Source organism: Nestor notabilis, unplaced genomic scaffold (genome assembly GCF_000696875.1).
Source record: "Nestor notabilis isolate BGI_N333 unplaced genomic scaffold, ASM69687v1 scaffold1414, whole genome shotgun sequence".
Lineage (NCBI taxonomy): Eukaryota > Metazoa > Chordata > Aves > Psittaciformes > Psittacidae > Nestor > Nestor notabilis.
Genome location: NW_009926649.1, coordinates 274 through 25,026, shown reverse-complemented (window position 1 = coordinate 25,026; position 24,753 = coordinate 274). Strand labels below are relative to the sequence as shown.

At 42.4% G+C, this 24,753-nt stretch overlaps 1 protein-coding gene across 1 annotated transcript; it reads right to left on the bottom strand.

Annotated features, from left to right (window-relative positions):
• Positions 1-8,594: 8,594 nt before the first annotated feature.
• On the bottom strand, positions 8,595-17,405 carry HAS2 (hyaluronan synthase 2). The gene is made up of 3 exons (XM_010013623.1): positions 16,777-17,405; positions 12,236-12,337; positions 8,595-10,126 (listed from the first exon to the last, which is right to left on the bottom strand). Exons 1-3 carry the CDS (start codon positions 17,401-17,403, stop codon positions 9,197-9,199), a joined length of 1,659 nt encoding a protein of 552 aa, XP_010011925.1. The 5' UTR covers positions 17,404-17,405; the 3' UTR covers positions 8,595-9,196.
• Between the last annotated feature and the right edge of the window lie 7,348 nt (positions 17,406-24,753).

Sequence of the window (24,753 nt, the reverse complement as noted above, 5' to 3'; positions counted from 1 at the left end):
CCAGCCATGATTAATTTGGCCAGAACCTCACACTCCTTTAATTTAATTAAGAACAGAAGGAGCAATCAAATCAGCAACAAAGTGAGAGAGGGGCCAAGCTGGCAGCTGTGGACAAGGGCTACCCAACAGGTATACATACAGATGCCAGATCTTCATGCTGCCTGGGGAACACACTGTCTGGGGCATGTGGGTGATTCATTCTCCATGGAAGTATTATAATCACACTTGCAAGGAATACTGCTATCCAGCTGATTACATTGTGTGTTTCAGTCTTGGAACCCAGTTAAGGTGAATGACCTTCAGTTAATTAATTGCTAGAATTAAGGACTAATCATTACAAAATTTGTAATTAATGGATCTGGCAGCTGCCTGTGAGCATGCTTTCATGTTGCAGTATGTGCAAAGCAACCGCCTGTCAGCAGAAGAGGAGCAAATTGCTTCTAGTGGGCCAAAAGGCAAGAGGGTGCACCGTGGCAATTGAACCAGCATAATGCACTATAGGTTCATATTCTCTTTTTCCCCTGGAGTAACAGGCTGACGTGCCAATGCCTCCAGGCAAAGCAGACAGACCAATGCTCACTTGACCACAAAGAGATGTCCCATGAAGTGAGATAGCATATATACGGCTTACTTATGCTTCCTTTAGTGATTAAACCTCTTCTTCTCCCTCCACTGCTGCCAGAAATGTCTCACTTGCACATCCAACTCCTGTACTTCCTGGTAAATACAGGTTTGCTGCATGTACAGCATGCTCTGGTTTACTGCTTGGGTACATCACATGTGTGATCTATGCATCTGTCAGGCACTGGAGTGTCTTCACAAGGGTATTATGCGGTCATCCAGCCAAGAGCCTGCTCCTTGTTCAGCTAAGAACAGCTCAAGAAAAATGGGTTCTGACAATGTAAGGCAGGTATTTTTGCTCTACCTGTGCAAAGTCCTATGTGAGGCAGAGATGGTGCATGTCTAGAGGCACATATACAATTATCCCAGTTTAATTTCCTTTGCAGTAGAACATATGTGCTCAGAATCTTGCAGTGCCAGCAGGATGGCAGCTTCTTACAGTACTCTTGTGATCATGTGAGCTCTTTTTGATCAGACTTTTAGTGTGCAAGAGATAAATTGTACTAAAGTCCTACCTGAGAAAAGTGTGTGTGTTGTGTGTTACTAAATCAAAGCAAAGTTGCTTTTAGCCTGAAAACACATTCTTAATGGAGGCTTCCCACAGTTAAATAACCAGCTTGAAATCTTGGTAATTCACTTCAACTGTTCTGGTGTCTTTATGTGCATATGCCCCTGGTTTACCTAGAAGGCAGTCCTGACCAATTTCAGGTACAGATACATTTAACAGCTTCTTTGAGCAGCCTAGGGCATGAGTTTACGCTGTCTTAGTCATCGTACCTTATCTGCCCATGTTTTCTCTCTTACCCTGTGGCAAATTCAATATAACTAATGACTCTGATGCTGTAAACTAAGCTACCTCACACTTACTGCAGAGCAAGGATTTGCCCAGGGCAGTCCTTATGGCCTGTCTGAAGTGCTATAAATTCACAACCTTGCTTATCTTAAGGTAAATCTTGCAAGACTTGACTGAAATGTATCTGGCATAAATCAACATAAATGTGTCATGTTTCTCTGCCAGTTTGATTAAACCAATTTATTATCACAATGTAAATGCAGCTTTCTTCTTTGTTCAAACTAGTAAACAGGACTTCCAATTTTACAATCATGGGCACAATATCCTAAGAAACATAAATCAAAACAAACCAAATAAAATAACACTTATACTACAATAAGTAAAATCACAAAGATTTTGGTTACATCAGATAAACTTTCATGTGTAGACAAGGCTTTCACAGTGCATATGTTTTTGCATTAATGTAAACATGGCTTGTGTTTGTTTAACTTTTATCTTTGAGTGAGATTTTAATGGATAAAAGCATCCAAAGAGAACTCTGCCATGAGCAAATGGATCATTTCTAGAAACGACTGTGGTTCAATTGCAGTCTCATAACTGGTTTACATTGAATTTCTGGGACATATTCAAGGTGAGAAATACATAGATATCCTTTTTAGGGGATTTTATATGAAGTTTCTCCTGCCTGGAATCAGGCACCACAAATTCTGCACCCCAGTATTTAACCTCCTTATACGACATGCTCAGCCAGATGTCAGGTCAGAGCATCAACCATCCACTTCTCCTCCTCCCCTTCTCTCCAGGAAAAGTTACCAGCAAGTCTCCTTGGTGGTCATTTTTAAAAAGACAAGATCAAGTATACATAGACCTGTTTATAAAAATAACAAGGAAAAGAATTTATCCTTGCTGCAGCATCTAGGTTCGATATGTGAAATTGTCCTATCTGCCAGGATTTTTTCTTGCTATCAGAAATAGACTATTGCAGGCATAGGACCCAGGAAGGAATATAGACAGATACAGATACATGTATATAAACCTATGTATAGAGGGGAATATGAATCTATGCGAAGGATGCTGAATTGATGACTGGGAGATATGGCACAACAGCAGCTAGTACTTTCATGAGGACCCTTGCTCCAACATCAAGCTGTTGGTTCACCACTACCAAAGTGCGGCGTGTGTTCATGGGGTGCTGGGATCAGCCTCTGGAGCAAACTGGTGTTCCTTGACTGGATGACAGCTCGGGTAAGGCTTGTCTGACCAAGTGTAAGCATCTACAAAAGTCAACATATAGGAAAGTCTGTGCTTATGTTGTGAGTGTGTCTTCTTTCAGGTTGTTTTTACTTCATGGGTGAAGGTAAGCAGGAGGTTGGACTAGATGATCTCCTGAGTTCCCTCTAACCTGAACTACACTGTGAGCCAGTGATCTGAGCAGATCACTGAGCATATCTCCACAGTCAGCAAAGAGAATCAGGCATTTGTAAGGAAGGAAGTCAATCACTTCACGGTGTAAGCATGAAATCTGTGTACTGTAAAAAGCTGGGTTTTTATCTGTGTTATCAAGCAGTTTTTCTTGAAGGAGCCCTCTCCTACAGTCTTCGCAGACTTTCTTTTTTGATACTGCAGTATCTTCTAATACATCTCACAGTGCTGTCATGGTTATCCGGGTATCACAGATGTTGGCAGGAACCAGGCCAGAACCAACTCACGTTGTCAAGATGCTGTGTAATTTTTGTGGAAGGCAATGAAGAGTGAGGGCAGACAGAAATCAGAGAGCTGGAGTACCTGTCCTATGAAGACAGGCTGAGAGATTTGGGGTTGTTCAATCTGGAGAAGGCTCCGGGGAGACCTTACAGCAGCTTCCAGTACCTAAAGGGGCCTATGAGAATGCTGGAGAGGGACTTTTTACAAGGGCATATAATGATGGGATAAGGGGGAATGGCTTTAAACTGAAAGAAGGGAGATTTAAATTAGATACTAGAAAGAAGTTCATTACTATGAGGGTAGTGAGTCTCCGGCACAGGTTGCCCAGAGAAGTTGTGAATGCCCCATCCCTGGCAGTGTTCAAGGCCAGGTTGGATGGGGCTTTGAAGAACTCGGTCTACTGGAAGGTGTCCCTGTCCATGGCAGGCAGGTTGGAACCAGGTTATCTTTAAGGTCTAGTCTAACACAAACAAGTATATGATTTTATGATCCTATGAAATCACTGGTGATCTGCAGCATCAAGCCACTGGATGGGTTCAGTCAATAAACTACATTCATTTAAAAGAATCAGTATGAAAAACTTAAAAGCACTTTTCAGAAGCAGACACAGGCCACCATCTTATAATAAACTTATAACAATCTGCACATTTAATCTATTTAGAGTCACATTTCGCTCATTTCTTCATGGCTAAGTGTTTTATGCGCCCCCGAAGTGCTATAGGCTCAAAATTGATGATTTTCCTCCTGTAAACTGTAAAATAAATAATTATATAGGCAGAGAAACTTGTAAGATTCAATTTCCTGTGACTCACTTGCTATCTGTCACTCTTTCACAAGCTCTTTGTGTGGGTTCTCTATCTCTAATAATGTGACTGATAATGTTAAACTCCAGACATCACTCTCTTGGGTAGTATAAAGCAGCAGTGATCACAGACAAGCTCTTCATGCTTTCTGTTCTCACTGAACCTTGTGAGAAGCAGCCAAAAAAGGTTCCGTCATAACCATTTCATTTCTACAGGGTGTGTCAAATCTGGAGCAAACCAAAGCGGATTGCTACCAGGAGAAAAGCAGCCCAGGAGGGATGCTGTAAAAGAAGCAATGGAAGCATTAATGCAATTGGTCCTTGACCCTGAGAGCTGTGACAGTAGTTTTTGATTTCTGGGTGGTGTTGCTTCTTGCTTCCTGGGCATGGCCAAAGGAATTAGAAAACATGTGGAGTTTCTTAATTGAAAGGAAAAAAATAATTAAAAAAAAAAAGGTGTTTTCAAGAGCTGCAGAACTAATGACATTTATCCATCTCTTGAGAGCAAGATCCCACCTGCATGATGTTCAGTCAGGGGTGAGGTGACCTCAGTGCCCTCCTCAGTGGAGTTTTAATAGTTTATACTTAATCTAGTTAAAAAAAAAAAAAACACAATAAAACCAAAAAACAGGGACTGTTCTCCATTCTTGAGACCAGCTGATCACATCTAAGCACTATGATCTCCCAAACCAGGCTGGTTCCCACTCCATGCATCTTTCATACCTGTGTCCAACATTATTTGGGGCAGCACTATCTGCCCTATGGCAAAAACATGCCAAGGACCATGCTTACACTTGACCAGTATAGACTATTAGCATGTACCAAAGGTCAGACACATGGCCCAAGTTTCTCATTTATTTAGCATAAATGTAACTACAAGGGCATTTTCCTCTATGCAGTCATGGTAACTTCTAGAAATTTTAGGGTTCTTCTAGAAGAAAATTCAAGTTGGATTTCTTTGGGAGAGACAGAATACTTTATTATATAAATTACCACAGCTGGAAGAAGCAGCAACAACTTTGGGCATCCATCCATCCATCCATCCATCCATCCAGTATGAAACTGAAGCAGCAAACATAGGCCAAGTGAAAGTTGGGGAAAAAACTGTACTGTATTTAAGTTAATCGTGTTAACTATGGAGAACAGGGGGATTTCTAAAAAAGCCTCAGTAGTACCAAACCTCATCATCAGCTTTCACTATATTTTGTCTCCTCTTTGTCATTTCATCTTTTGCTAAAAATGAAATTCAGATCAAATTTTTTAACAGACAGATTCACAACATCTTATGCATCAGGACATTTTTGGCAGCATGCGTCTGACACGATTTTTTCCACCTCTTAGGAAAGTTCTGCTAAATATTCATGCATTTCCCATTGAAAGAAACCTGATTCCTGGCCAAAATGAAGCTTGTCAGCAGACGGAACAGGAGGGCTCCTTCCTCCCTGTTGCACCTCTGATTCCCACAGGTTTTGCTTCACACCTGGTCTCTGCAGACAGATGCTTTCAAAGCCAAATCACTCTACTCTGGAAATGGGTTACAACCTGAGATATTATCAATTCATTGCATTGTTTTTAAAGATTGGGGGTTTTAATTTTATGCAGAATTTCTAGTTTGTGGGAGTTTCTTACAGAGTTCAGCACCATCTGTCTATCAGATGTTGCTGAGAAATAGCTGTTTTAAAATAAGTTCAAAACAAAGCATGAATTTTTCTTTTAACATGTTTTCTTCTTTTGAGAGAGCTCTCACAATTATATTTGCTATTAATGACAAACAGGAAGTGTTATTGAAAAAATTAATTTGTCTAAGAACACTTCCATTAAGAACTGTTTTATAGTCTTGTTTTCCACCAAAACCCTTTTAACACAGCTGTAAACGTGGCGAGGAAAGTGACACAGTCACAGGAAGGGTTCTGATTTTCTGGGTACTTGGCACCAGCTGCTGATGAGATTTGTGCCTGGGGTCAGGACGGATGTGTGGGGGACAGCGACGGGAATGAGCTTCCGTGTGGGTGGGAGCTGTCATTAGGAAGCAGACTGTCAGCACCTGCTTCAGAAAGGATGACAGGAGAATTCATGCTGGAAGGGGCCACAGAGGTCTCTCGCCCAATCTCCTGCTAAAGCAGGAGCAGCTCTGAGGCCAGACCAGGCATCTCAGAACAGGTCTAGCTTTCAAACTGTCCCAGGATGGAGGATGCACTATCTCTTCAGGCAACCTGCTCCAATGCCTGACTGTCCTTACTGGGAAGAAGTTGCTATTTATACCCAGGCTGAACCTCTCCCCTTTCAGCTTAAACTTGGATACTTTCATTTTCCCAGCAAGCAGCACCATAAGGAGCCTGGCTCCATCTCCTTGATGACCTCCCTATAAATACTGGAGGTGCCCTTAGGTGTCCTGCCACCAAAGCCATCCCCTGTCCAGCCTAACCAGCACAGGGCTCAGCTCCTCTGTTACAGCCCAAAACCAATTACGCTGGCCCTGTGCTGAACTTGTCCCTGTTTATCAATTACTTACTTCTACTGGGGAACATGAAACTGGACAGAACATCCAGACATAGGGTAATGAGTGCTGAGAAGCTGTCTCCTAAGTTAATTGTCTCCTAAGTAAATGGTCTGAGAGATCTATGAGATGTCACTTTGCCCCCAGCTCTTTCTGTCCCGCTGCCAGTGGCTGCTGCCCATAACCCTCAGTGATCAAAAATACAGCATGCATTTCAGCTGTGCCAGGGAAAACTGGAATTGAAAAAAAGCAGTAACGAGGAGCAGTAGAAGGCCACGTATGTTTTCCCCTGCTTCTGCAGCTATGGAGGGTAGCAACTTCTAGTGGATGGGAGGGCTGGAAAACAGCAGCTCTTATGTGAAGTACTTTGGCCATAAACTTCAAAGTGCTTCCCAAAAGGAGGCTGGCTTGCTATTCCTGTTTTACAAATAAGAAAGCTGAGGAAAAAAGGAGGGAAGTGTTTTGACTGAATTCACCTAGCAGCTGCTGGCAGAGGCAGGCAGAGATTCCGAGCACTACCCACATATTGTGCTGCCTCTCAGAGCAGGGACCACTCCCTGCCTCCTCCAGGTATGTGCTCCCCTAGGTGCTCTGCTATGTGATAGCTAATTCCTACTTGGAAATCAGGCTGGTGACATGATAACAACAGCCTTCAAACCACGCAGATTGATGGCTTCAAAGCATAAGCGCTGATCAGAAATATCATGAATTAGTCATAATCTTATCAAAAATATTTTATTTATGAAAGTAACAATTATACTATACAACCTATATTGGAAGTACATTGAATAATTGCTAGAATAAATACAGGCAATTAATTCAATCTTTTTATAGAATGAGAGGATTTATTTGACATTTGAATGTTAACCCAAGCTTTAACTTACATCATAAATAGTTAAAAGGCGTAGTCAAGTTTTTTTTTATTATTTTTACTGTTTCTTTTGCATTTTTTAATACTGTTCTATTTTGTAATCAACATGAATCAACTCTCCAATCATTAACATAATATTAGTATGACTTTCAAGCAATCATGTACCTCAAGATAATCAGACAAATAAGGTAGTGTGTGTGCAGTTCATTCTACAGCAGAATCTATTCATGTCTGCATTAAAAAAAGAGAAGCTGAAAATGCTTCCAAGTTCTTTAAGCATCATATGCTGATTTCTGCTTTACCACAGTGCTTTTAATACCAGAATCTAAAAAGGGCATATATCTGTGTGCAGCTGGATTTCTGTTGCTCTTTATAAAGTATAGTAGGGCTCAATGCCACATTCCTTTGGCTGGTGAAGGACTGCAGAATTTAGTCCTGAATAGTATTTTTCAAAACCATGGTCCAAAATAAATGTCCAGGACTGATTATTAGGCACCAAGGAAGTGATGGATTTGCTAAGGCTTGGTGTTTTCTTATAAAAAATTGGCTTCTTTTCTGGTAGATACGGTCTAATGAAACACAAATTATTGGGCTCAGTACTGCGGTCTGTATTACACTGGGTCTCAGAGAAGCTGATGTTCAGGTTTTCTGTAAACATGTGAAGGGCACTGCAGAAATTCTATAGTAAGACACCCATAGTTTGAAAGTATTGATAAGTTTTCCTTCCATGTATTTCTTTAAACTAAAATATATGAACTATCTGCATGGCACTAGCAGATTATGAACTATGACCATCAGTGAAGTCAATAGCACTTTTGGGTGTCCGGTGTTTCTCTAGATGAGAAATTTTGACTCCTCAGGTCCCATATAAAATCAGTGGGAGCTTTCCATTTGCTATGTCTTTTCCAATGGCATGGAGGCCTGTCTTGCCTTATGGTTATTGTGCATGCCAGAGATATCATGCTCTCAGCAGAAAAGCAAATTTTCCTTTTACAATGTTATCCAAACCAAAGCCCCAAATTGCACATATCTACTACCCCTTTGGCCTTTTTTTTATGCACAAATATGCTTGTATTCAAAAACTGACAATGTTGGGCCTTTCCTAATAAATGTCTTCAAAGAGCACATTTAAATGCTTTTTCACAGAAATAACCATTCATCAGTTGCAAAAATGCAGAGAGACTTTTTATTCTTTCTGTTGTGAACAATTCAGCACAAATTTTTGGGGAGAAAGTATGCTTTTTTTTTCCCAAATGTATTTAAAAAGGCTAAAGAACAAAATGTTGGGGGAGGCAGCTTTTTTGGCAGATAGTAAAATATAAAGTATGTGATTTAAAAAAAAAATTGGCTTAAAAATACACACACACAAATAATACAATAATATAAAAATACAGCTCAGCCAATGGCCTCTTAAAATTTACCTTTGGCATTACATTTGGCAGCCTAACACAAAAGACCCTTCCTAGAAACAGAACTATAAAAAAAAGAGAAGTTCATAAATTAGGTTGCAAGGGGTTGTAAGATCCTTTTCGCGATTCTCCAAACTCCTTTCCTTCCTGTCCACACACATAAGCATGACCAGTGAGGTATATAGAACATAACACTGTCAGGCATATGCACAATAGGAAAGTGCATAAACATAGAAGTTCTCCCCTTTTCTTGCGAACAGGACGAAACTGTGTGGTTTGTGTCTTTCCCCCCCTCCCCCGCCCTTGGAAAAAAGTATTCATGTTTTATTGTTTGCTTTTTTTCTTACTTTGGCAGGATGAAAATGAACCCAGAGGAATATAAATGTCTTATTCCCAGCAGCAATGATCCATTTCCCTTGGCAACATTCGTCTGATGCCACAGATACTACAAGGTCGTTGGGTTGCTTTACAACTCTCTGGGTAACTTTGCACGGAAACATCATACGTCTAGCACCATGTCATAGTGTTGCTCTTTCTTCCGCCTGCCACATTTGGTGATAAGAACCAAGTACAAAGTCAAAAGCATAACCCAGTAACATGCATAGAGTATTGTGCCAATGATGAGAACTGTCTGTTTTGACTCAGAAAATGGCTTTTTTGATTCCTTGTAGATAGTGAAAATCACGCCACCTAGGAGGATTGTAAACCAAATGGAGACTGGAATGAGTCCTATAAAATTAACTACAATGGTTTTTCTTCCTGACGTGCCCCACCCTGCTTTGTTTATCGTGGCAATTGCAAACATCTTTGCTGGCAGTAAACTTGACATGTACAACACTGAGTAGAGTGACATGAAAACCATGACAATGTTGCCCCTAAGGAAGCTGGCAAATGAAGACTTTATCAGGCCCACTAACTGAACTGTCAACAAGAAGAGGAGGATGTTCCAGATTTTTCCCCTGTAGAAGAGCTGAATGACTGTGGCGATAAGGAAGAAAGGAAAGAATCCAGTGATTACAGCTTCATAGGTCATCCACAAATGGTGCTTGTGGAACCACATTGCATTATAAAGCCACTCTCTAAAGTACGATTTACTCCAGCGGGTCTGCTGATTCAGCCACCTGAGATACTCTATCGGTGTTTCGGTAAGGCACTTGGATCTAGCTGTGTATTTTGTTGCATAGCCCAGGCTTAGCACTCTGTTAGTTAGATGTCTGTCATCTCCAAAGCTGCACTGGGAGCCCATAAATTCTTGATTGTACCAATCTTCCACAAATTCATGGAGTAAAGAGTTTCTGTACATCCCCAGAGGTCCACTGATGCACTGTACACAGCCAAAATAGGACTGACAGGCTCTTTCTATGTTAAATGCCATCCAGTATCTCACACTGCTCAGAAAGGAGATCCAGGAATCATATTTGTTCAAAATCTGAAAAATAAAAAAAAATTTCATTTTAGATGAGCTCTTGAGACAGAAAATACGTACACTGGATCAATAACGAATTTGCAGAGACTAGAGCACTGTTAGCCAAAATACAGGAGGAACCTCATTCCTGTATCCACTCACGGACACAGTTCTATATGGTCCAGGACATTGACAGGAAGGGCAGTATGAAGCCTTCAGAAGTCTGTTCCACCAAAATGCTCTCTTTTTCTTTGCAACCCTTCCTATTCTTCACCAAGAAATTTATTTTCTGGGTCATTGTTCCCTTCCCTTCACCCCCAGTTTAGGACCTGCTGGACTCGGCCTCTCCTGAGAGGAGATGGTGGAGTCCCAGGCATGGTCTCCTGCTTCTCTGCCCCCTGCACACATCTTTAGAACTCACAGAACTTCTTCCAGCCCTCCTAAAGCTATGCTGGAGCATGAGAAAGGTTCAGCACATGGGTTTTGGCCTACATCGTTGGTATCGTAAGGCTGGCCTTAGAGGTTCGACCCTAGGCTATGTCCCCATATCTAACATCAGTCCCTCTGAGGAGCAACCTGTTCTGCTTTGTCTCTGCAGTACCAGTCCTGCTACACTGCTCCACAACACACTGTAATACTCCATTAGAGTCTTGCTTTGGCCTGCATAAAGGTGTCAGTCTTTCTCTTCTGTATGCCCCAAAGCTCACCTGAAGCTCAGGCCTACATTTAAAACACTGCACAGACATAGCCCAGGAGTCTGGTGCCCAAGTCCATGTCTTCATATTCAAGTTCTCAGCACACACCTTGTGATGGGGAATGTGGCAAGGAAGTGTGTAGCAGGGTGGCTGTGTCAGCTCTGCACCCATATCTTCTCAGTCTGGGGATTTACAAAGGAATTTGTGGCCTTCTAGAACTAGAATACATTTCCCTGCAACTAGGAAAAAAACCCCAAAACAACAGACTTTTGCTCTGATGGTCTTAATTTCTGTCAGGTTTGAAGGCCAAAAGCCAATCTCATCTTAGTTTCATTTCAATTCTGGAACAGTTTGGAAGCAGCAGGGCACAGGGCTAGGCTCAAATGTATCTGGTGTATGCTGGAAAGTGAACTTCGGGGGGGGGGGAAAGCCTAAAGCCTTCATTCTGCCACCTTTCCTCCCAGAGGGGATACATCCTTCCCACCTCTCTGCAGATGCTTATGAACCTTCACTGCTATAGCTGAACCTGTATTGTCTCCCTCCAGTTGTACTCACACGTGCCTGGCATCTCACATGCGCAGGGGCAGTGAGATGCCTGGTCCATGGTCAGTCCAGAGCTGCAAAGATATTCAGGCTTCTGTGGGAATCTTAATTTCTGGAGTTAAGAGCCACATGCCTGAAATACTTCTGACTACTGGGGGTATTCATTAGCAAGTGCTTGCCCATATAGATGGCCTTTCTCCTCCGTCTCACATAAAAGCCCAACTGAGTACGGGGGACTGATCCTAAGGCCAACTGAAATATCCATATGCATTTTTCTTTGTAAGTTGCAGCAGAAGCAATTGTGTCTAAAGGAATGAACAGCCTTTTGCTGCAGTTATCAGCCAAACTCAGCAATGCTGGAAATCCTAACAGAAGTGGAGCTGGGCTGACTTGGGGGTTTTCCATTGCCCTGCCTGACAGAGATGCAGAGGAAACCCAACAATACCCAGATTGCATAGTGCACTGAATTTCAAAAAGGCTTTTATTCCTAACAATCTTGGCTTCTATTTGTAACATAACTGAAGTGCTTGGGGTGCTAAATTTGGCTTTGGGAGTCCAATTCTCAACTCCCTGCTCCCCTATAGCTTTCCTTTGGTATCCTGAGCAAACAGTTATACCCAGAGACTCAAAGATGCCACAACGGTCCTGACAATGCCAGTACCCCACTTTTCACATATAGGGAGAATATTTGTTTGCTTTCTATGGGTGCTGAAACCATACAGTACTCACATCCAAGAATAAGAGTTTCCATTCAACAGACAGAAAGATTAAGGTATCAAAAAAGCCTCTATAATGGTATCACAGTATATTCAATGCTACTCCAAGCAGGGAAACCTGTTGCAGTGCCAATACTTGCTGAAATCCCTCTGCTCAATCTTAAAATTGTTATATTCACCTGCACATCACCTCCGACTCCTCCAACCATTGGATCTTCTTCTAAAACCTTTACCATCTCCACTGATGAGGCTGGATCAAGCATTGTATCTGAATCACAGACCTACAAATAAAACAAGAACAAAAATGGGTTAAGGAGCACACTAGAGGAGAAAATAAAGATCATGTGAGTGACTGCAATGACCCTAAATGCATATTCTTCTTAACGTAGTTAAATCTCTCTTTAAGTCTGCATTGATACTTTTATTAAAAACTATTTGTATCAGGCAGCAAGGAGTGGTGCTGAACAAAACAAAGTGCTTGTTAGGGCTGTGCATGTAAACAATCCTCTCTTCTGTATCAGCTCTATTTGTTTTACTGGCACACTGAGCTAGTTTCTAATAAGATATGCTCTCAGAGATGGAGCACTGCAGAGCAAGACAATGTTTGTGGGTGTGTGGCAGAATCCTCCTGAGCCCTGACAAAGGGTTTCCCTGCATTGGCTGTATGGTGGAGCTCCCTGGTCAAATGTTTCCCACTGCCATATGAGGGAAAGAGCAAAGAGTTAAATTCCAGCCACTTGTTTATAAAAAGAAAAATTCAACTAGGAGTCTGGGAAGAAACCTGATAGTTCTTTCACTCTCAGATGGCTTTAGCAATCCGTGTAAGATATGTATTTTGGATTCCAGAACAAACTCATTTTTAATTTTAGATGCATGGTGTGTTATTAGTAGTGCAGGGATTTGACATTTGATATATAGAAATTATTTGCTATTTTCCCCTGGCATTCTTATTAAAAAAAAAAAAGTAAGGCCAGAAGGAGCAAGTCCTGAAGTGCAGTGCTCCACAAAACCAGGGCAGAAATAGATCACTCACACTAGGCGTTTCAGCCACACAAACACTCCTAGTCAACTAAACACTGTGTACATTAGGAACTGGCTTTCCCCTGGAGAGTAGGAGGAGGGCTCAGACAGGCTGGCCGGCCTGAGAGGCAGCTAGCATTGCTTTCGTTTGCTTGGAGGAGAATGACACGGGCTGCAGCCTGTTTCAAACAAGTTTCAAACAAGTGGGTGTCTCCTTGTCGCTGCTGCTGCAAGCAGTGTCCCCACCGTGTGTGAACTCATTTTGCAGACACCCAGAAACCGAAGCAGAAGAGGCTGTCCCAGAAACACCTCCCTGGCTGGCTGAATCCTGCCCTAAAGACTTTCATACTGCTTCCAGTTTATCCCCACAGTGCATTCCTATGCTTTCAACGGGGACGGTAGCAGAAAAAGTCGATAGTTCTGCATGAACAACATACAAAGTCAAATTCTGGTGATGTCTAATATTGGGTATCCTAATTTTGGTGTCCTTTCATCCAATCTTTCAATTCAGCCTAAGCCTTCGCACTCCAGGAGAGCAGAAACCTTCATGTCTAGTCTATGAAAAGGGAGGAGATCATTAGGGGTCTCTACTGCAGACTACACTCAAGCCTGTGATAGTTGGGCTGCATTGTCTGGGATGCAGCTGAATGTCTGCCAGCATGCTCCCCTCCATGCTCGCTGGGGGGACCAAGAGGAGAAAGGTGATGAAAGCTCTCATATTTCCTCCAGGAGAAAAGCCACAAGCATTTCCAGCTCCCGCTAACTTGTTGCATCCAACTCTTCTCCTCAAGGGCTTAATCCCAAGGAGTACCTCTGTAACTAAGGTGTGCCTCCAACTATCATCAGTGACAGCACTCAGTGATAAAAAGGGAACAAAATAATTGCTGAAGAAAGGATGCCTATATGCTTATCTGGAGCCTCCTGGACAAAGCTGTCACTGAGAATTTCCCACAGGGAATCTGTAGTTTGGTGAGTACCCAAGAGCTCAGGCAGAGATACTCATTCATTTCTTGTGACCACGACTGATGGGCTGGGACCGGCTCCCTCCCCAGCGCCTCCGCTTTCCCTCCAGTGCCTGTCACCTGAAGCAGCTGAGCAGCCCCCACCCCATCAGATTCATTTATCTATAGCAGAAATACCTGCCCATGAGCAACATCACTAATAGAGATGAAGAATCCTAAAAATGCTGGATTTATTTACAAATTACCAGCAAGTGTCCTGGTAACACACGTGGACATGTCTGGGGTTTGGGGGCAAACCTAAAAACCATTATTTTCCATCAGGATGAGGCTTTTGAAGGTGAAAAGAGGACAAACCCAGAGAAAGACAGACACTTAGGAACCCAAACAAAACACAGCAAGGACTGCCCAGACAGGGGTGGCCCAGCACAGCCCAAGAGGCAATTTGCCATCTTTCCACATAAGGGCTGTGACCTAGAAATTACTGCCTTGGGTCACAGAGTTGCATGAAAGGGTTATAATGAGTCCAGACACTCATTATAACCAGTGGCAGTTTATCCAAGCTGCTCTGAGAAGTTCAGGCTGCACTGGACTGTCCACACAGGTACCTCCATCAAGCAAAGATGAATTGGAGCCTGGCTGCTCCGTCCAGCTCTGCACAGATGATACCTACCAGTTTAACTCCTGTGCATGCTTGCACCCTCCTAACCTCCTCCAGGATGGAAAGAAGCCTTCATGGCAGTTTCACGTATTTAATGAGACACCACTAATGAGTAACAGCTCTTTATCTGCTTTGGTCAGACTGCTTATGATTGCCAGCCCATAACGCCAAGGTGTCTTAAGAACCATAAGGCCCACAGTTTTCGGGGTGGGAAATAGTGCTGACCTGTCCACTTTGCTAAGTACCTGATCATCAAGATTGATCAGCCCTTAAAATGTGTGGCCTCTTTAGAGTAATTTACCCTGGGTACCCCCAAAGAACCATTTGAAATATCTCAACCTTCATTCATTCATAAAACAGAGTTACATTTTAGCTGCATTACATTATGACTGTGCAGAAGCCAGGGCCACCAAGGTGCTGCATTTCTAATATAGGTGTGTCTGTAGATGTGATGGAGACGTCTGTGGCTTCAGTCGCTACTGCAGCTTTTGGGGCAGCAGCATTACAGTCCCTGACACATTCATTAGGACCTCTGAGCCAGGTCAGGGGTGTTAACTAACTGAAAGACCAGTAATATCGCTTCCATTTTCTCAGTTTATGCTATGACTGTTGAAATAGAAACACTTTTTCCAGGTTCCCTGAACAAATGCAGGAGCTGGACTGAGGGAGGAAACTTGCAATGAATACATTTCCTCTCTGCCTTCTCTCTCTGCAATCTGATACTTCTGTGTGAAGTGATTATAAAACCATGCTAATAAAGAAAACCAGCATTTTTATCCCACCACAGTGCCTCACAGCACAGAACTGAAGTGCAGACAATGGAGAGCTTAAACCCATTGTTTCCAGAGAATAAATCAGTTTCAATTTTGGAAGTGTTAGGGGATGGGGATGGGTTTTAAATCTTTGCTTTACACTCCCAGCTCCAGTAGCAGAGTAGTTCCTGGCACTCTTCAGTTTCTGCCCCTACTGTGTGCGAAGGACTCACTGCTCTCAGCCCAGCTACTGGAAGCCTCTACGTGGACACTGTGCATACAGATGCTGTGTTTCTGGACCACAGAAGCACAAGTGGCTCAGCCATGCAGCTGCCCTGAGCCAGCAAAGAGCATTTCATGGGCAGCTGAAGAGGAAACCACTGGATGCTCTGAGGTTGGGAGAAGGTGGGAAGGGCTGAGGGTGGTTAATTAGGAAGATCATCTCGTATTCAGGGAGGAGTGCTGGCCTCGATCAATAAGGAGGGATCCTCAGTGTCCACCCAGAGGCCCTGATCCTACCCACTTTCCTCCACACATGGCCTCCTCCCCTTCCCACAGTCAGCAGGGCTGTTTGCAAGAGTGAGGAGTGCTTCCATGTGTAAGGCAGAAACATAGAAAATCTTTCATGGGATCCAAGGCAGCTGGAAAGAAATGTGTCTCTGCTGCTTTGGAAACAGGGAGAGAGGACCCAGCCTAATTCATTTTTAAGTGAATAGTGTCATAAGGGCTTTAAAGGCCAAGTCGCGGTGAGTGAGGTAATGCAGCTGTAAGTGATGAAGCAAAAGCTCCTTCAGGCTTTAGCTGAAAAAATCTTTCTTTCAAGGCTGCACATTGACCTTTTTACTGAATATTCGGCATGGCCTTCAAAGCCTATAAAATATTCCCATCTTTTTTACAAACTCCAAGATATTCCCTAGCGCCACCAAAATACCTGCGTGTCTGCTTGCATATGGGGCCGCTAGCAACCTCACAAAATAAAACCTTACCCAAGATCTTGACCTACAGAAGCAGAGATGGGGTCTTCAGAAGGCCACTGGCATTGTCTAAAGCAAAACCATGTAGATGAGGGGCAGTACTGAGGTCTGTGGAAGGATTTCAGATTTCTGCAGTAGCTGGTGCACTGATTTAATGTATTCACAGATAGACTGACCATTTTAAAAGGTAGCAAAATACGCTTTTAACGGTCAAGCTGTTTCCAAACAGACTGAAAGGAGCACTGTGTTCATCAGGGACTAGGATGGCCTCTAACATGCTGCACAAAATATACAAAAGCTGCTTTCTTTCAAAGTGTGTTTGAATTGGCACTGACCTGGTGCTCTAATACCTACCTGTACATAATCCACGCTTCTCCCCAGTGCTTTGAATGCTGTGTACATTACTTCTCTTTTTCCACCCCATTTCTGCATGATGCAAACACTTTTGTTGGACAGGACCAGCTGAGATACATGTTGCATGCTCTCTCTGTGAGACTCCTCCGTCTCACCTGGACCTTTGTCGTGAAAGTTATTACTCCAGATATAAGTGGCAGATTTGTCCCTACCCATGATTTCAGTAAAAATGTCCATCATGTAAACGTCGTCTTCTGAGTTCCCATCAATGACCATAACAACTTTAATTCCAGGGTAGGTCAATCTTTTCACAGAAAGTAAACATTTTCTTAAGTAGTCAGGATCCTCTTGATAGGCAGCAATACAAAGGGCAACTGTTTTGTTCAGCTTGATTGGAGTCTCTAGTGACCGCTTCATTTTCCTGTGCTCTAGGAAGGCAAACAGGCTTTGGATGATGAGATGTGATGCCAGGATAGCACCATAGAGTCCAAAGGAGAAGTAGTAGTTGTCTGTCTGGATGAATTGGTAGCCCACAATGTAAGCAGCGGTGATTCCCAGCAGGAGGGACACCCCAAAGAGTGTGGTTCCAAGTATTCTCAGGATACATATAAACCTCTCACAATACATCTGCAAAGAAGTATGGAAACTGTTAGCAGAGCCACCACTTGCTGATAAAGACCTCGTAAGGGGGGCACGTGACTACAGCATAGAGCTCAGCATCAACACATACATCCTGTGCTTCTGGCTGTGTCACAGACTTGCTTTACCACCTTGTTAAACTTAACAACTCTTTGCAGTACTTCCTCTGTGTAAAGATTCAAAGACACTTAATGTACCAGGGATGTGTTCTACTATTTGTAATGTCCTTACAGAGGGTGCTGTCTGTGTCAGGATCTTATTTTGGCAGCCTGGGCTTGCTGAATGAGACGCTCTGTCATACTACCCTGGGGGGTTGCAGAAGGGGCTTTTGGGCCACCACTCGCTTCATATGGTCATGGGCAAGCAGAACAGCTGAATGTCTAGGCAGCCCCTCCTCATCCCCCACCCATGTCATGACTGCATCCCCCCCTCAATTGCTTCTGTTGCTTAGTTATGTTTGCAAAAATATTGGAAAGACATTCTTAAAACAGATGTCTGAATGTATTTATAATTTTTAAACAGATGTCTGACTATATTTATAATTTATATTTATATAATCAGACATCTGCTTTAAAAGGTCTTCTCAATACCATTGCAAAAATGTGTTATTCATACATTTGTGTACATAGATATACGCACGTGTGAGCATATGTGTATAGGGCTACAGCTTGACTGAGATTAAGCCTGTGGCAAAACTACACATTAATCCAACCAAGCCAAGACTCCACCCTGGACTCAGAAATTCATTAGAACATCAGTTAATTCTGACTACTTCTGTATATTTAGGTTACCTGGTTGTGAAATCTTCTTACCTAGGCTCTGGGCTACGGAGGAGCTGGCTGGCAAGGAGGGTGCTCTGGTATTCTTGAGACAAACAATGCAGGCAGGCAGGCAGACAGGCAGACCATATTGCTACCTAACTGCTTTTTGTTGGCAATCACATTAACCATTTCATGCAACAGCTTTCTCAAAATTACAGAAAAGTTACTGACAATGTTTTATGTCAGTTCTTGCATTTGACATTAAGGACACAAACAGATAACGTCTGTTTAAAGCTAACCCAGCAAATGCATTTCAAGTCAATGAATCTGAAACTCGTGCTTGAATATTTTGCTGAATTAGGTTCTCTGAGAGTAATGAACTCAATATTTGTGTTTTCTTACTATTACTCATATTTTCCTTGCTGCTATCATCTTGCTTGTCTGCTGATCATGTTTGTTTCACCATCTGTTGGCCAAAGCTGAAGCTGGAACAGCACTTCCTTACATCATATATGTCCTTAACTCTTTCTTGAAAAAATACTACCAGGCTGCAGCAGCATAGCTGTCAGCAATTATATTTCTGTCTGAAAAGTTACAGACTTGGAAGAAAAAAGTCAACACAGCATCACTTATAAAATAAAAATAAACCAGGCGAGCACAAAGTCTGAGGTTACAAAGTCTGTGCTTTTTTCCACTGGCTATTTAGGGTCTTAAATTTCAAGACAGGAGGAAGCCTCTTAAATGTATATTTGGAGACACTGTTAAAGAAATCGGACCCTATCTCTAGGACTTCCTTGAATACTTACGGCTGGGCTCTGACAGGTGCTGTAATCACCCACCAGCAAAAGGGACTGTCCCTGCGCTGGCCTTTCTGAAAGTCTTTCACAACAAGGGGTCATAAAGAAGCCTGATAAAAGACAGCTTATGCTTGCCACCGCTATTAAATTAAAATAGTGCCCAGAATGAAAACTCAGTGTCCAAAATAGGCTTGCTTAGAAAACAGATTAAGTAATGGATCCCCTCTAGATTACCTTGAAGTCAAATAGCCTGTGCGCTTATTAATCCCTAAAGCACGCAGAAGGTCACAAACATCAAGGTGAATGTTTCATTAATGGCACAGTAGTACTCTGCTTTCCCATTTGGGGTCCACTATTTCTTTTCTCTTGCCAGAAACAGAACATTCCTATTAGTGAGTAGGGGCTAAAGTCTGCTTACATTAAGAATTATATGGCTGAAATAAATGGATCACTTGTATGGGTGGAGCCCACAGGATTTAGATTAAGATCTGGAGTGTCTACATTTGACTGACTGTATACTGTACCAGGCTTCTTATATATTAATTTGCTGTTGGTTTTCTCTTTCTATGAAGTGTTTCTACACAAAAAGAAAAGAAAAAAAAAAGGAAAGAAAATAATTCTCTGATCTTGTCATTACAGCACAGCTTCCCACCCTCGCAAAAAAACAGTCTTTTAAGATCAAGAAATGGATTTCTGGTCTTAATAAAACAGCATTTTTTTTCTATCATTTCACTGTCAACCTTGGGAAAATAAACTGTGTTTTGATCTAAATTCCTGGCTTTCATCAAAGAAACTTTCCCCTTTGCATGTGCAATTTAGGTTTTTATGTATAGTCTTTTAACTGACTGAAACGCAGGGAAAGTCTGGAAAAAGTTGCTCAATATTCTCAGGCTTTAGCACGTGAGCTATTGATAGCTTGCCCAGCAGAACTGATCTTTATCAACTTGAACGTGCCCAAACAATGGCAAAGAAGCCAAAACCTCTCCACCCTTCTCCACTAATTGAGCCAAGAAGTTAAAAGGAAATGACACTTGTACAAGTTTGGAACCAAAACTGAACTGCTGAGTCAAATGCTAGCACCAAGTGTAGGGAATAGCTGCATCACTTTGACATCACAGGCCAGACTGTGCTGTTACAAGTATATAGCCTAGCCTAACACTGTGAAATATAAAAGGACATTCTTCATAGGACACACAGTTGAAATCTATTCCTGAATTTCCTGAACTTGTCACACAAAGCTAAATGCAAGTATTATCAGAGAACCAGTGTACAGTACCGTGTTTAAGCAGTGCAAGCCCAAAATAATGCCATGCTGAGTCAAGATGTGTCAAATGCTTGGTGAAGGACAAACACCCACATTAACTTTCAAAGCCACAACTGCTTTTCAGTCACTTCATTGATAAGCACTCTTTCTAAGTGCTGGCAATATTCCTTCAGCAAAAATGTAATTGCTAATGTTCGAAGTTGCTGACACTACAGCCCTGTTCAACAGCTGACTAATTGGTGGAGGGCGTCATACAAACCCCATACACACCTCTTATGACCAGCACAGCTTAGTGTTTTGTTTATGTCTTAGCCTGATGGAGAGATTTAACCCAGTAAATTTGTCCTGCGAAATAGGCATTGCAGCACTTAAAAAACAAAAAAACTCCACCCCCTATGCTAGGGATGAGGAGCTCAACATGTGGAAGACATGCAGCCAGTCCATATTCTTGGATCAACAAAGGTAATTGCAGGTCATTTCTGTTTACACGTGACACTGCTGCTGCATGGGAACAGGAGCTGGAGTGAGGAGGGGAACAGAACTCCTCCCCTGGTGAGAAGGTGAGTTGGTGGGTTACCTCACTGTCTTTGGAGTCAAACCTGGATCTTGCACATTCTGGGCTGACTTTTAAACCAGTTCTGTAATGCAGGAGGATGCAGATAACTCCTACAATGTTCTTTCTTTATTTTTTTGAGAGTGAAAGCTATTTAGCACTGAAAGAAGTCAGAAAGTCCATTACTTTGCATAAGCCTTCCAGGTGGCAGTAAGATTGCACGGGCTGTGACAGAATCTTTCTGGAGGTGCCTACATCCCCCAGGTACTGCACAGGAAGCCTGAGACAGGACTGCAAATTCTACTCTACAGTGGTAAATACCACCCACCCCACACCCCCCTCCCCCAAATCCTATAGCACAGGCCACCCGTATTAATCAGCTTTCATGCATCCTTTAGAGTAAGAGGACCTGGAGGTAGTTCATCCTTTTGCAAAGTCAGGAGACAAAGAGAAAAAAAAAGCTTAATTTGTTACTAATATATCAAGAGAGCAATAAACAAAATAGGGGCAAATACATATCCAGAAATCCTATGTGCATTGGTGTCTGAACACATCAATATTATCTGCAGTCTGTTCGCTTATTCTGCACCAGCTGCTATAAGGACCAAGGAAGTAATCAGGAGGTCAAACTGAAGTTAGGTTTGCTTGCAACATATGGGATGCAGCTCACTACATCATCTGTTTCCAAAGTCATCTCTCATGTACAACACTCAAACATATTGCCATGTAGTACTTCTGGCTAGCTTTTCCCCAGAAGACAAAGAAGCAAGAGGGGGGAAGACACAGGAAGTTTGTACATAAAACATAATGATTTGGAAGTTTGTTTGAAAGAATTAGCACTTATTAATTCCAAACATCTGGAGACCTTTTAAAAAACCTTACACTGCAAAAGTCAGTATCTGTCCAGGAGACAACTGTGAAGGTTCAATCACAAGTGTGCTTATTTTGTCCCTCTGTTGGCTCTGGCTGGGATGGAGTTAACCTTCCCCACAACAGCCCTCACCATGCTGGGTATCAGTAGCTAGGAAGGTGTTGATAGCACACCAGGCTTTGGCTACTGCTGAGCAGGGCTCCACAGCATCAAGGCTGCTTCTCCAACATCCTCCCTCACCAGCAGGCTGGGGGTGGGCAAGGTCTTGTGAGGGAACAGGCTGCCCAGGGCAGTGGTGGAGTCACCATCACTGGAAGTGTTCATACACCACGTAGATGAGGCCCGAAGTGACAGTTTAGTGGTGGACTTGGCAGTGCTGGGGGAATAGTTGGACTTGATGATATTAAAAGTCTTTTCTAACCTAATTGATTCTATGATTCTATATGAGATCTACACATCAGACTTGCCTGCAAATCTTTGCTGCAATGTGCTGAGCATTGAAAACCTTTGAAAATGTCTCATTTCTACATGCTTGTGCAGGAGCTGAATTCTTGAATGTCTACTAGTCATGGTCCTCTGAACCTTAGTACTGAGGCTTTGGATTCAGCAAAACATGTAAGTGTTATCATTATAGATAAGTGTGCACTTAAGCATTTTGCTGAAGAGGGAAATCAGTGGATAATTTATCTTGCAGTTCTGTAGTGGAGGCATAAAAAAAGAATCTTTTTCTGCAGAGCTGCTATTTCTGGGATACTCATGATGAAAATGTATGCATGTGTTTGATAGATTTATTGTAGAGATTAATGTCCCTCATGAAAGTTGTCAGCTGGGTCATTGTTTACCACTGCATTTCTTATGTTACAGCATCTAAGAGTGGACAGGGACACAGTCAACTTGGATTTTGTTCCTACTGCTGCCATTCACCTGCCCACATGGTTTAGTGTGTGGTGTCCCTGCCCATGGCAGGGGGCTTGGAACTAGATGATCTTAAAGTCCTTTCCAACCCTAACTATTCTGTGATTCTGTGATTCTATGGCCTTAGGCGTGTGAATTCACCTCTCTCTATCTCAGCTTCCTCACCCATAAAATCTGGATCATGCTCATGCAAGAGGTTCTTGGAGGTCTTCAAAACCCTTCATGATAAGGCTTAAGCTACTGATGTGTGTTGTGTTACTCTTTCTGGTGTAATATGGGACCCACTGATTCTCTAGTTCCATGTAATTGGTTTCCTCATAAAACAATTCCAACAAAACACAGAATGCCACTTCCTTCTTCCCTTGCCCATATTTACCTGAAGGGACGATCAGTAGTGATTTGTCTGCAATAAGGATGCAGCTCTTAGTCAGCAGGATAGCAGTGTAGGAGCTGACACATGTGGGTGTAAGTGCATGCAGGGCTGTTTTGCATGCTATCACCTTCTAGAAGCCTTAAAAATCCTTCCTTACTTGTTAGAATAACAGCATTGGCTTCAACAGAGCAGCTGCTTCAATGACATGAGCATGTTCGCATGCACGTGTGAGCGCAGATGTGCATGCACACAGGCAGATGCATGCTGTATGTGGCCTTGCACACATACAGCCTGCGTGTACACGCAAACACTATCTGAGGGTTACCATTTTCCAGCCAGTATTTAGATTCGTCATTAAGCTTAATTTTATGGCAAAATAAATAATTTATCTTTGAAGTACAAATGATTCCAGGTACACATTAATTTCAAGCATAAAATAGCTGTCCAGAGTCTCTCTTCTACTTTACAGCCTACAGAGAGGAAACTGAAAAGTTATGTTACATCTGTACATCTTTACCACAGCAGAGTTACCATATCTGGTGCTTTTGGTTATTTATCACTTCCAGATTTTGTCATGCCATTGATCTTCTGGAAAGGGTTCACATAAGACTAAAATTAACTCTGGGGTTAGGTTTAAAATCAAGAACAGGATTAGCAATGACGGCAAACTGTATCTGCATGCACAGGCTTTGATCAGCCAATCAAGAATCTCCTGTCTGCTTGCTATAAGTTTCCCACTAAACTGCCCAAATTTAGTCTCTTACAGGTTTGAGTAACTGATGTGGAATGAATTCTGCAGCTGCTGGTTGGACTTGTCCCTCATGTAGACAGTGATCACTAGTTGCTAAATTAACCAAAAGAAAGAGGAAAAAAACAACAAAAAATAAACCAGACAAATGCTCTAAGGAGTAAGTCAAGAAGTAAAGCATATTTATACTCAGATATTTCGGATTGTGGTTAAACAAAAATCTAACTTAGAAATGCTTTCTGGTTGCTGGTTATGAAGTCCATGGATGCTTTTGGCACAAAACTGACTACTCCATGCCTTAATCAAGCACATAAATATTTATTTGGTGTTCATAGCTTATTACCTTGTAATTTGTTTATAAAGCAGAGGTCATATCTTGTTTGACTTAGTCTAGTCCTACTACACTGAGTAGTGGAGGAGTAATTTGCTGCTTTATGCACTAAGCTTGAACAGTAACAAAATGAAGCAAATTTGCTCCCACACCATAGATGTGAAGAGTTTGTTGCTAGTGAACTACCATGGGAAACTCCACTGAGTCCAGAGGGGCTGCTCTTCCTACTACTGGGAAAACATTTTTCCAAGATTTTCTGGACTTACATGTAGGATAAGAAATATTTACCAGCATGAAATAAAATCCTGGCTTTACTGACGCCACAGAATCATAGAATCAACTAGGTTGGAAAAGACCTTTAAGATCATCAAGTCCAGCTATCACCACAGGACTGCCAAGACCATCACTAAACTGTACCTCTGAGGGCTTCATCTACATGGTTTTTGAACACTTCCAGGGACAGTGATTCCACCACTGCGCTGGGTAGCCTGTTCCAATGCCTGGTTACGTTTTCTGGGAAGAAATTTCTCCTAATATCCAATCTAAACCTCCCCTGATGCAACTCGGGGCTGTTACTCCTTGTCCTATCACTTGTTACTTGGGAGAAGAGACTGACCCCCACCTCACTACAACCTCCTTTCAGGTAGTTGTAGAGAGCGATAAGGTCCCCCCTGAGCTTTCTTTTCTCCAGACTGGTGACAAAGTGGCTGTGACCTTGGTTGGGG